Source organism: Lepidochelys kempii, chromosome 1 (assembly GCF_965140265.1).
Source record: "Lepidochelys kempii isolate rLepKem1 chromosome 1, rLepKem1.hap2, whole genome shotgun sequence".
NCBI classification, from domain to species: Eukaryota; Metazoa; Chordata; order Testudines; family Cheloniidae; genus Lepidochelys; species Lepidochelys kempii.
In genome coordinates, this window is record NC_133256.1 from 312,597,481 (window position 1) to 312,610,166 (window position 12,686).

The following is a 12,686-nucleotide window of genomic DNA, read 5'->3' on the forward strand; positions in this document are numbered from 1 at the left end:
GCTCTCCCTCACCCTCACTCACTTTTACCAGGCTGGGGTAGGGAGTTGGAGTTTGGGAGGGGGTGCGGGCTCTGGGCTAGGGCCGAGGTGTTTGCAGTGTAGGAGGGGGCTCTAGGCTGACCCTGGGGCAGGGGGCTGGGGTGCAAGCTCTGGGAGGGAGTTTGGGTGCAGGAGGGGGTTCCAAGCTGGGGCAGAGTGTTGGGGTTCAGGAGGGAGTGCGGGGTATGGGCCCTGGGAGGGGGGTCAGGGCTGGGGCAGGGGGTTGGGGTTCAGGAGGGTTACAGGGTGTTGCCACTGGGAAGGGTTCTGGGTTGGGGTTCAGGGTGCTGGCACCAGGAAGGGGGCTGGGGGTTGGGGTGCAGCCTCCTGCCGGGCAGCACTTACCTCCGGTGGCTCCCAGTCGGCGGCACAGTGAGGCCAAGTCAGGCTCCCAGTCTACCCTGGCCCTGCTGCTCCCAGAAGGGACCCAACACGCCTCCTACCAGTACTTCTTAGGAATTCCAATTCACACACGTTGTCCCAAAAGATCAGTCGTGTCAATTGTATTGTTCAACGCGGTCTTTTTGAAGTTCACATGATATCTCAGAGATTGCATTAATTCATATCTTAGAGAAATTACATATAATTCCACAATAACACATACACAATTGCATTTTTAATCCAATGAACCCCAGAGGTATTAAACTTAATTCAGTAATGTTTATCTTAATTCCAGGAGGTTTGTCCAGGATATTGTCATCTCTGTCAAAAAGTGTGTTTCAAACTGAGCCTGTAGCCTGCACTATAATTGTCATCACTATTGAAGCAGATCTGATCACTGGGTCACATGTGCTTCCAAGCCGTCTGGGTCTGGGTGAAATCTAGTCACTCTTTCTAGTTCTGGGAGTCCAGGGTATGCTTCTGGGCACAGACCTCTTGTCTGATGCCTTTTTGGTGATCTGGGACTCCTCCGTTCACCCACTCTTGACCCTGAGATCAGCATCTGAGACCTCCCAAGAACTCTCCTACCAGAGTTGCTTACACATGCTCCCACCAACCTGCACATAGGCTGTGGGTGCTTTCGGTTTCTCAGTTAACTCCTTCAGGGACAACATGAAACATGAACACTCCTCCATGAAAACAAGGAACACAGGCTTAGCAAAGGAATTTCTTATCCACATTGACTTTACTGTTGGAGCACTCAAAAGTTGTAGATCTTTGAAATGAACAAAAAGCCGTGAGATACACCCTCCCTTAGACTAAGCTCACCCCTTCTATGAAACAGTGGATCATCAGTGTTTCAGGCCTGGCTGAGTCCCTCCTGCCCTCCGCTTCCTGCAAGTTCATATATGTAGCAAATTCCTGTATGTCGCGTCCCCGCACAGAGCAGAACTCTGCTCTTACGTATGGCCTCAGTCTCTGCACTGTGGGTTCCAATGGTGAAGGTCCATGTCCACCAGGCATGCATCTCCCCATCTAGAAAGACCACTGTTGCATGAGGATGGGCTAGTAGGTGTCGTTCAAAGTTGATAGTCCTAGTTCTTCAGTGATGGTCCTTCAACGAGGTATTAAATGCCTTCCCCTGCCAGGGCAGCTGTCTGAAATGCTGTACAATAGGCTCCAGTTCTCTAAGATTAAAAATCTGAACGGGCTTTCTGGAACTCCTACACAGAAACTGCTAGACAGGTGAATTATCAAAACGTTGGAAGGTTCAGATAAGTGTTCAAATTCAGATGCTTGTCTAAGCTGTGGAAATCCACCTCTACCCTTTTTGGTCTTTATTTTCAATCACAAATATGATCAATAATGTTGCCGCCTCTCATCTGATACAATAGGGAGGGATAGCAGGTTAGCAGAAGTGTCTGTGATAGGCCTCTGTGCACCATTCTTTGTGTCCCAGAGTCTACTGGGCATCTGATACAATCCTCCAAAGCAGAAATGATTACAAAACAAAACAAAAATACACATGCACACAACAGGAAGGATAAATGCAAATGCTCTTGAATTAGCTAGAAATGCTCTCCAAAGTGGTGTGATTCAACCTAATAAGTCTCAATACATCATTTAAAGAATGTGATATTCTGAAAAATAAGCACAACAAAATAATAAAAAGGATAAAACACCAGCCAGGAATTTTGTATATAATATAGTCTGCTGGGGGTCTTTGTTGTAATAAACTGTTATAGAATTCTATGTTTGCAGTTATATAGCATGTTGGTCACAGGATATTAGAGAAACAAGTTGGGTGAGGTTCCATGTAAGTTTGAAAGCTTCTCTCTTACCACCAGAAATTGGTCGAATAAAAGATATTACCTAACCCACCTTGTCTCTCTCATAGAATTGTATTGTTATTATAGATTTCAAATCAACAACAGGTTACTATAGATTCTGTACTTTTAACTGAGCATGTAATTTAAGAGGTTTCTTAGCCTCTTTTTTATGAGGCCTATGTAAAAAACACAACACCTGTATTTTTAACAGACTGCAAGGTGTTGTGGATTTAAACCATATGTAAGAGCAGCGCCATCATTGTAATTTCTTTTTTCCCCTCACAGATTGAACCAAAGACTGGGCCACTAAGTGGTGGAATCCTTCTGACCATAATGGGATCTAATTTGGGTATAAAAGCTGAGGATGTCAAAAGTATAACCGTGGCAGGCACAAAATGCCTTTTCAGAGAGAAGTTCTACTCTGTTTCCACCAGGTACTTGTGATGTTTTCTGTGAGAGATTTTAGAAAAAGGATTTCTGTGCAATTATCAGGAAGTATTCATACAAAGAGGCAGTAATACAGTGTTACTTAAAATTGTTAGAACTGACATCTCTCTCAAGATTTATACAAAACCATGTTATATAACACGGGTAGCCAAACTGTGACTTGAGAGCGGCTCTTTTACCATTAAAGTGTGGCTTGCAAGCCCCACACTCTCCCCCATTCTCCGCCTACCAGACTTGTGGTGGGGCGGGGGGGAGCTCAGGACTTCTGCCTTGCGATGGGATGGTGAGGTAGGGGCTTCTGTCCAGTGGGGACAGGGGTTCTCAGGGCTTCAGCCCTCCCGGGTGCACCTTCCAGGGTTTGGGGCTTCAGCAGGAGTGCCTTAGCTCTCGAACTGCTGAAGATTGTACGCAGCTCAGAGGGCCAGTAATTTTGGCCACCCGTTATATAACGACTTATATACAGAAACAGATTTGTCACATTAAGAGTGCATTTTCAAGCTTGTAATTGATTCTTTTGGTTTGAAAAGCTGTCCTGAATATTTACTACATATGTCTCAAAACTATCTGTTTGTTGTTTAAATTAAAGGCATCTTAGCTATTTAGCCCAAGTCTTGTCAAACAAATAATTTCAAGATGAAGTCAGTTTTGAGATGAGCTGATGAAAAGTGCTATGTAAGGAATAGGTGGTGATATTAGTAGAAGCAAGCAATACAATTGAACGGAGATGACTGATGATAATTTTTTATATTTAAAATTATGCAGTTGAAACTTGACTCTCTTTTGGGTTATTTTAACTGTATTACAGTAACTCCTCATATTTTAATCTGTTTAAAGGAACTTTTGAGATGTTTAGGTAGTGGCTAGTTTTTGAGAACTCAGTTAATGGATTCAGATGTTCCGGGCTTTTCTACGCTGCCCCATAGTTCTAAGTGTGGGGGTGGGCACTGCTATTCAAACTCCCATTGTCTGAATGTCAGGCAATGTAGACATACCCTAGGTCCCAAGAATCTTGAGAATAATTTTTGGTCAGAACAGAAATCTCTCTATACACCAGTTTCTCAGTGGCTGTTTTTACACTTACCCATGCATGCAACATCACCCTCGGATGCACCTCTTTCTTTCCCATCCCAAAGTATTTGCAGAAGCATCAGAAGCACAGTATAGCCATACAAGAATTCCCCCAATGTCCTTGGTTTTGTGCCTTTTCTAAAACTTTGATTTAAGCACTTGGAGGGGAAGCCAGATTTTAGGTGATTGTATCCTTGTATCGCAGTAATGTTTCTACTTTGCTTAGCTCTACCAGTGTGGTAAAAGGAATGAATGTATACAACTTGCATACTTTAATTTATTTATAAATCTAGGTGTGTATAAGGGTTGAAAAAATAAGGTATTCAAAAAACAATTTAGAACATATGCCTGTAACTTTCTTTTAGTGCCACTTTCCATTCTCTTTGCACATTGTTTTGTGTTTTACATTTTTCCTTTTTTGAAGATTTCTAAAGCATCCAATCCTTCCCATTGTTTCACCTTTTCTTTAGTAAAATGTTAGATGTTTTAGGAGACAATATTGTCTATTCAGTAGAGAAGAGAGTATCAGGAGACCTGGGTTCTCTTTTTAGCTCCACTATTCACTTTTTGTGTGACCTTGGACAACACACTTTCTTTCTCTCTGTTTCCCCGTGTAATATAGAGGGATACTCCTACTTACCTACCTCTGGAAATGGATTGCTGATTCTCAGATTAAAGACACTGTTATACATCAATACAAACCCATTTAAAAAAAAATCCCTGTTATCCTGCCACTACTAACAGCACCACTGCATATTTTATATTATAATGACCACTTCTCTCTTTCAACTTCTAGTAGGTGACACATTTTGCAAATTCTTCTGAAGGTAACATTTCCTCTCTGTGCCTGACAAGAAGACATAACTTTCAAGGATACATAGCTTTCAAGTCAAAATTATGAGGAACTGAGTGCAGGCTCCAGCAGCAATACATAAGCCAAGGCTTACAAGAATTTGGAAAATTTTGTCCATGTGCCAGGACTCCGACAGATAATTCTGGAGTAATCTGCTGTAGGACTTGACAACCCTTTATTTAGGTCCTAATTTAAGTACATTATACTGGGAAGAGCGATTCTGATATTTAATTCTTAATAGACAATAGTACATTTTTTAAAGAAGAATAGCAATTATCTCAAGACTGAAAGAACCAAAAAAAGAGAGAGAAACTTACCAAGAAGTGCTCTTTAGTGTGCTACTTGATTACTAGTGTGAGTTTTATCTGTCAATAGTGACCAAAAGTCACTGCCATTCAATAGCTGCTTAGTAGCCACTGTGTAGAGTTGGCGGTCCACAGCTTTGGTCCTAATGGATAGAGGACTGAGCTATCCTCTCGCATCCTTAGGGGATGGTCTCTTCATGACAGGTTGAGGTATAGTGAGATATGGTGAGGAAGCTTTCACTTCTTCTTGTGCTACATATGGTAGCTAAATAAAGACTTCAGATTCTAGTGTTGTCAAAGTGATGCCTTACGTGTGTGTTAAGATTCACTTTTTTCAACAGACAAAATGGAGAAAGTTATAAACTTACAGGTACACTATTTCTGATTAGGATTGTGTGTCAAGTTGGAAACGTCTCAAAACCCTTACACGGTGAAATTGAAGTTGATATAAGTGGAAAACGAGGTAGCTCAACAAATGAAGTACAATTTACATACCAAGTAAGTATGTTTTATAAGTGTTCTACATGTTTCTTGTTTTTAATTTACCATTGGGACAAACAGAAGTGATTGTATTTTATAGACTTTATTTCAGAAACAGAAATATTGGTCTTTGCTCATTCATGTGTGTTGGAAAACACACTCAAAGGTTTTAATATGTACTAGAAGCAATGAAGATCCCTCTGAACAGCAGATACAAAGCCTTGAAATAGGACAATGCTGTCCACAGTTCAAATGATGAAAACTATGGTAGAGAAAAAGCATCTGTAATGAACCTAGGTACTGTGTCACTGATGAACAAAAAAGTCAACATTGAAAAAATTAGGCATTCTTTAGACATGGTAATTGCACTAGTTTTTTTTTTCATCAGTGTGTTTAGATTAGCCAGTAGTCTTAATCATGACAATTAATGTGTAGCCACTGAAGAATAAGTAATGACACTGCACATTTTAATTTAGTATTTTTCAACAAATTGTTTTGTTCAAAAGCACGGCATGCTCAGAAATAAGCAGTGCCACAAACAGCATGATGTGCAGCACATTAGACAAGCTATTTACTTTGATTTGTCACTATACTGAAGGAAAGTCCTCAACTGCATCTTAATTGCTGTGCCCCAGTGTGGTGCTTAGTTGCAGTTGTTGCAGCCTATGGCTTTAGTAGCCTGTGTTGTAGATTCCAGTGGCGTTAGTTGTATATGTGTGGGCACTAGAAGATAATATGGATCTATTATAATGGAGAGATTTAAATAATCCCATTATCAGATTTGATAGGTTAAAAGTAAAGCCTGTAAAACACAGCATGTAAGGGCTGGGTTTTACTCCTGTCCTTCCCCCTCTCCTCCCAGGCACTTTTAACTTTCATGCTATTAACTCTTCAGAAACGCAGGACAACAAATGTGAGGTAAGAAGTGGGACCCAGCAGTGGAAGGTGAGCCAAGTCTAAAATGGCAGCCAGTGGAGCAGGGTAGGGTCCTTGTAGAGAGAAGGCAAGTCAACTCACTGTTTCCAGCACAGCTCCTCCTCTCGCTAGCTGTAGATCCTCTCTTTCTAGGTCCACTCCTTTGCTCCCACTTTTTACTGCCAAAAGCCCCCCCACACTTCATATATCTCATTTTTCCATGAAACTTCCCTGCATTGATCATCAACTCTCCTTACCTGGATATCTCCACTAGTTCCCAAGACTGCCATATCTCATCTATCACAGTTGTAATATAAAGGTTTCTGGAGCATGGATTATATCAGTAGAGCATAAAAGGGATGAGGGCTTCACAAGAACTTATTGTGCTGGGTGGATTTTGCCATAATTGTACCATCCTTCTAGCTGTAATGCATTCTGTGCTAGATTGTGTGACAACACTGGGCAAAATAAAAGTTTATTTTTAAAGAGGAGTCTTAACCAGCCTTCTATGTTTAGAAGACCTTTCTTCCCATCACCTCAGAATGGTTCCGAGCTGCTTATTAACTCCTCTTCAGACCTGAGGGAAGAGGTGGGCAGCCTCTGCTCTTTAGTACTAAAAGGAAAGAGAGACTCTTTAACTGCTTTGCCTTTGCTCCCGAGGAACCTTCTATACATAGACGTTAGCTGAGCAGTGTGTCTGAAAATTCAAGACAGACGGTGTCCCGGTCTATATGTCTGTTTGCGTTATGAGATTAGGGTGTTTTTTTTTAAAGTATGATAGAAATGAGCAAGCCGTTGCTGAAAAAAAAACAATCCTGAATATGGGAAAAGAAATAATACTTGGGAGGCTTCATATCTCCAACATGGCTCTACTTACAAAATGTGTAGCAATGCCAAGTAGCACCAAATCTGAAAGGGTAATGCTGTGTGCCTTAAGCTGAGATGCCAACCTCTTGTTTGGCTTGTCTTCCCTCTCTTTCCATGAGGAAACACAGACCGCTTCTGACAGAAGGAATAAAATTAGTATGTAGGTGTCACACATGCTTGCACACATCTACAAGGGTGGAATGGTCCTTTCTGGCTTCTGGAGTGGCAACAGAAGATCAAAACAGACAATCTAGTCTGTTTATGTGGTCTTAAAAGCTTCTGTTTTGGCATGGTTTTGGATCTTATTTATTCATTGTCTGTGGGTAGGTACTCTACAAGAATGCTCGTCAGACTTTTTAAGTAGAAAGAAGACATTTGTTTTGTTTTAAAAGTATCCAACTTATTCAGTATTTCTACACATGGGAAAAAAATTCCTCTTTTAAAATAAATACAATTTCTGCTGTGTATTTCTACAGTTATGTATTTTTACTGATTCTTTCTTGGATACATTAACCTGCTGTTCTCCTACTGGGAAAGATGGTAATGTGCGTCTGTAATCCGCTTAGAGCACCCCTAGCATGTCAAATAGATTAAAGTTAAACATTCAGTGATCATTTTAAAAAATGTTATGGTTACACAAGAACATAAGCGTAGCATTACAATAGGAAATTAATGAAATAAAAGACAACACAGACCAGTTCAGTTCCCCTCTGTAGCAGTCTGTTGTACATAAAGGCTTGCATGTTGTCAAATGTTTCTAGTCTCTTCCCTTTTATAGCATCCTTTCATATGTGACTAGGTGCAGTAAAATTCCTTCCATACCTTGTAAATTACTACCAACCTTTCCACTTGAAACTAACTGTTAAGAGCCCTGCTCCACTGAAGTCACCAGTCCTTTTGGCATTGACTTCAGTGTAAGCAGAATCAGGCATAGGTTAACAATGACTTGAACATTTTCTGTCAGTTTTAACATAGCCATTACTGGTACAATGGAAATAAAATGCTCCTTCTAATTTCTCAATGTCCAGCCATCCCAAACATCTGGAATACTGACAGCTCTACACGTCTTTACAAATGAAATAGCAGCACCTGAACAGCGAAAAGCCAAACCAGTTTTCTTTCCCTTTATCTGTCTGGTTGCTTGTTACTATGGCAGTGAGTCACAATATCAAACTACTAAGAGTACTACTTCTGGGGGAATTCTGTGCCAAAAAATAAAATATTCTGCACACAATATTTTAAATTTCTGCATATTTTGTCAAAATAACACAATATAATCATACCAGTTTCAATTATTTTGGTAATTTATTTCATAATATCTGTCAGCAAGTATGTCATTAACAATACAGACAACAAACATGATTCCCCCAGGAGTAGAAAGTTAAAGAACATAGAAGCTACCAGTTTCAGCTAAAATGAGCAAATTGATTAACATAGTGACACTAAACTTTGGACAAATAATTCAACCAATAGACACACAAGCAACCATACATACCCAGAGTAGGCAATGTACTCTGCCATCCCTTCAACAAAGCCGCTAAAAACTTACCATGAGGTATCGGAAGACATCCCAGATGTTCAAGGAATGTTATACCTAGAAATAGATAAAACAATTAAGCCAATAGAGCATCTGCCTTGCAGAGCACCCATTACATAAAGAAGAAAAAATGGGAGTAGTAAAGCAAGTGGAAAAGAAGGCATCCTTGTTAGTCACAGAGCCCACAAGCTGGATAAACAGCATGGTAGTCACCGAGAAGCCAGGCAAGCTGTGTATTTGCATTGATGCAAGCAATTTAAGCTAGGTACTAACAAGAGCTCACAACCACATGCCTACAATTGAAGAAATATTGCCTGACTTAGCAAAAAGCAAAAATATACTCAGTACTTGATGCCAAAGACCGTTATTGGCAAGTGCTACTGCATAAGGAAAACAGATACGGAGCCACACTTTGGACGCCAGCAGGTAGATACAGATGACTGAGAATGTTATTGAGAATCAAACATGCAGCAAACGAATATTGACACTGCCAATGAGATGTACTAACAGGATTTGCAGGCTCAGCATCATAGCTGAAGACATTCTAGTGTACAGAAATGGAGACGACATGGCAGTAGCTGTGGTAGATCACAACCACAACCTCATCTATCTGCTACAGAGAGCCAGGGAAGTAAACCTAAAATTGAAAAAAGAAGATTGACTGCTTTACCATACACAAGACATTTGCTGACCTTGCAAGTTCTAAGACCTGACCCTGAAAACATAAAAGCAATACAGTGGCTGCCCAACCTACAGATATTAAATCAGTTCAGAGATTATTAGGATATGCAAGCTGATAGTTTCTCCCAAGCCTCTCACATGTGTGCAAACACTTTAGGCAACTACTGGACGAAGTTGCGAAGTTGCACGATGGTTACCTCATCACGACGCAGCCATCACAAGTATCAGAAAGCTGGTGACTAAGTATCCAATCCTGAAATACTATGTTGTGAAGAGGCTCCTACACAATGTCAGTGTGGTGGGGCTTGGGGTATCGCTCGTACAAAAGAGACAAAAATGTCTAGTCACCAATGGAAAAAGAGACTCAAATTGAAACGCAATGTCTTGAGATCATTTTCATATCATTTTCATTTTCATATCATTTTCAAAAGTTTTACATTTGCATGTTCAAGGATGGCAAACCATTGAAGTAGAAAATGACTATAAACCACTAAACATTTTTAAAAAACCACTGCTAGCAACCCCAAAACACCTTCAGTGTTTGCTACTGAAACTGCAGTGCTACAGTTTAGATGTACAGAACTGACTCCTTATCCAGAGCAGCCTGGCAGCAGGAATATATAGTAACTGAACAAGAATATGGGAACGTGACAGAAATCTAGAAAACAAAGACAGATAGAAAAAGAATCAACCAAGCCAGTTATGTACTAGTTTCAAGACAGAGACTGGAAAGAATCCGAGAATAAACCACAAGTGCTCATGTCTGTCATTCTGTCAGCATGGCCCTACACCAGGGGAGAAGACTCACCTTCCTCTCAAGAATACTGGATCTATAGAGACAAGCTGAGCCTCCAAGTAGCATCTTGTATAAAGGCTATCGCTGGACTTAATACCATCGCGTAGACCATGCAGTGGACTTACCTCCTGGGCCAGTGCCATCTGTAAAGGTTTAGGCTGCCTTTGAAAATGCTCGTGCTAATGTGAGAGAAAGTATACTGTGACTATTGCTTGTTCCACTCCTGATTCTGCATCCACATGCCTTTGTAGGCTGTATTGATAATACATGCTTGGCACACATGCAGTAGCATGAGCCGTTTTCAATCTGTTTGCATCTTAACATTTTGGATCAGACATGGATGCCATGGGAAGGGGTGGGGTGGGAATTGGGAATTATAGGGAACCTAGAACCAGCATTACAGCAAGCCAGCCCTCTCAACAGTTGTAAAGTGTGCCAAGATCCCCAAAGCAAAAGTGTTGTGCAGTTACTAAGTATCTAACCTCTCTCTCCTGTTGGTAGTTCATTTTGATACCAGCTGTGGTATCAGGCTGCCTTCTTTTCAGATAATTTGATGCTTATTGCTTTCAAACAAGGCTAATGCAATTAATATTGCAAGTACATATTGAAACCATCTCAACATTCAGCAAGAGATTTAAAAGATCTTGTACTACACCAGCCAACGTGATTGCATTTCTGAAAAGTGCTTTTCATCAAACCATGAAGACACCCCGGAGCGTGTTTATTGGTCCATTAAGAAACACCTCAGGAAAAATCAAGGCACCCATTTCCCCGCCTGGTTTAGCATAATGAACCCTGGACAAGTAATGCCCACTTATTAGAGATCACATCAAAGAATCTCAGATACGCAGTTCAGTACACGCTGTTATGCCATCTCTAGTAAGCACTTATATTTGTAGGTTTCATAGTATTTAGAACATTATTTTTAATAGTTTAGTACTGAATATTCATGTTCAGCCTCTCCATTTTATCTGTCTTTAAATTAGTCCTTTGAGGAGCTGTTAGTAAATGAGTTTGAGCTTTAGAAAAATAGGGATTAAAGTGCAACTTCTGTCCAAGTTCTGTCTCCTTCTTTACTGCCACCTACAGCAGCTCCAACAGGGATTCTTAGGTACCATTAACAGTGGTGATAGCCCTGTGGAAGCTTGCAATACCTGACTGCTACCCGTCGGGTCACTCAACCCCACCCCTCTTAGTCTCTTCTCCACTGCCCCATCCCCCTCACCGCTCTTCCCTTCCCTTCTTCTTTCACACTTCAGTAATCACACTTCAAGTTCGATGCTGCACTCTGGTGCAGATACAGTCCTTAGCTCTGGTCTACATTATGGGGTTAGGTCGAATTTAGCCATGTTAGGTCCGTTTTAAAATGGATGCGTCCACACAACCAACCCCGTTCCGTCAACTTAAAGGGCTCTTAAAATCTACTTCTGTGCTCCTCCCCAGCGAGGAGAGTAGTGCTAAAATTGACCTTGCTGGGTCGAATTTGGGGTAGTGCAGACGCAAATCGACAGTATTGGCTTCTGGGAGCTATCCCGGAGTGCTCCAATATGACCACTCTGGACAGCGCTTTGAACTCCGATGCACTAGCCAGGTACACAGGAAAAGCCCTGGGAACTTTTGACTTTCCTGTTTGGTCAGCATGGGGAGCTCAGCAGCACAGGTGACCATGCAGTCCCAGAATCGCAAATGAGCTCCAGCGTGGAGCGAACAGGAGACACTGGATCTAATTGCTGTATGGGGAGAAGAATCTGTGCAGGCCGAACTCCGATCAAAAAGAAGAAATGCTAATATATTTGCTAAAAATCGCACAGGGCATGTTGGAGAGAGGATACAAACATTACCTGTTGATCACCTCATTCTCTAATGAAGGATAGTCTGTTGTGGAAGATCAGTTCATAACCCTATTATTCTCATAGTTTTTTTTATTCTTCACATCCATATTGATACTGTCCTTTTCAAAATTGCCTCAAATTGAGACCCCTTAATGGGGACTGATTTTTCAGAGAAACAACTCTTTCTAAAAATCAGGCTTTCATTTAGGTGTTTCAAGTTAGGCATCCAAAAATACTAGTCATTGTTGAAAACTTAGTCTGTAATCACTAGAAATGTAAATAATTCCATTGTAAAGTAAAAACTTAAACCCATGTGTTTAATTAATTTGTTGCCATTTCTTCCTTACAGCAACCTGATCCTACAGGAATAAGTCCAACAAAAGGCCCCCAAGCTGGTGGGACCATCCTTACAATCACTGGGAACAATCTGGAAACTGGTTCCCAGAAAGATGTTAGCGTTTTCCTTGGTGATGTGCCCTGCAACATGTACGTATGCAGCACTTAACTTCCATAATATTGACTTGTACTCCACTAGCACCAACCGAGATCAGAGCTCATCTATGCTAGGCATTGTGAAATCTATTGTGAGAGGAGATCCCTGCTCCAAATGGTTTACCATTTCTAAACAGATAAGACAGACATAGAGTGAGAGAAAG

The 12,686-nt window shown here is 41.0% G+C and overlaps 1 protein-coding gene across 8 annotated transcripts in view; it reads left to right on the plus strand.

The window, feature by feature from the left end:
- Positions 1-12,686, plus strand: part of PLXNB2 (plexin B2) — a 325,762-nt gene that overhangs the window by 272,771 nt on the left and 40,305 nt on the right. For all 8 annotated transcript variants that reach the window (XM_073328266.1, XM_073328265.1, XM_073328269.1 and 5 more), the window contains 3 exons: positions 2,535-2,683; positions 5,312-5,420; positions 12,380-12,516. In XM_073328266.1, the coding sequence (XP_073184367.1) occupies positions 2,535-2,683; positions 5,312-5,420; positions 12,380-12,516 (395 nt within the window). The remainder of the gene's footprint in view (positions 1-2,534; positions 2,684-5,311; positions 5,421-12,379; positions 12,517-12,686) is intronic.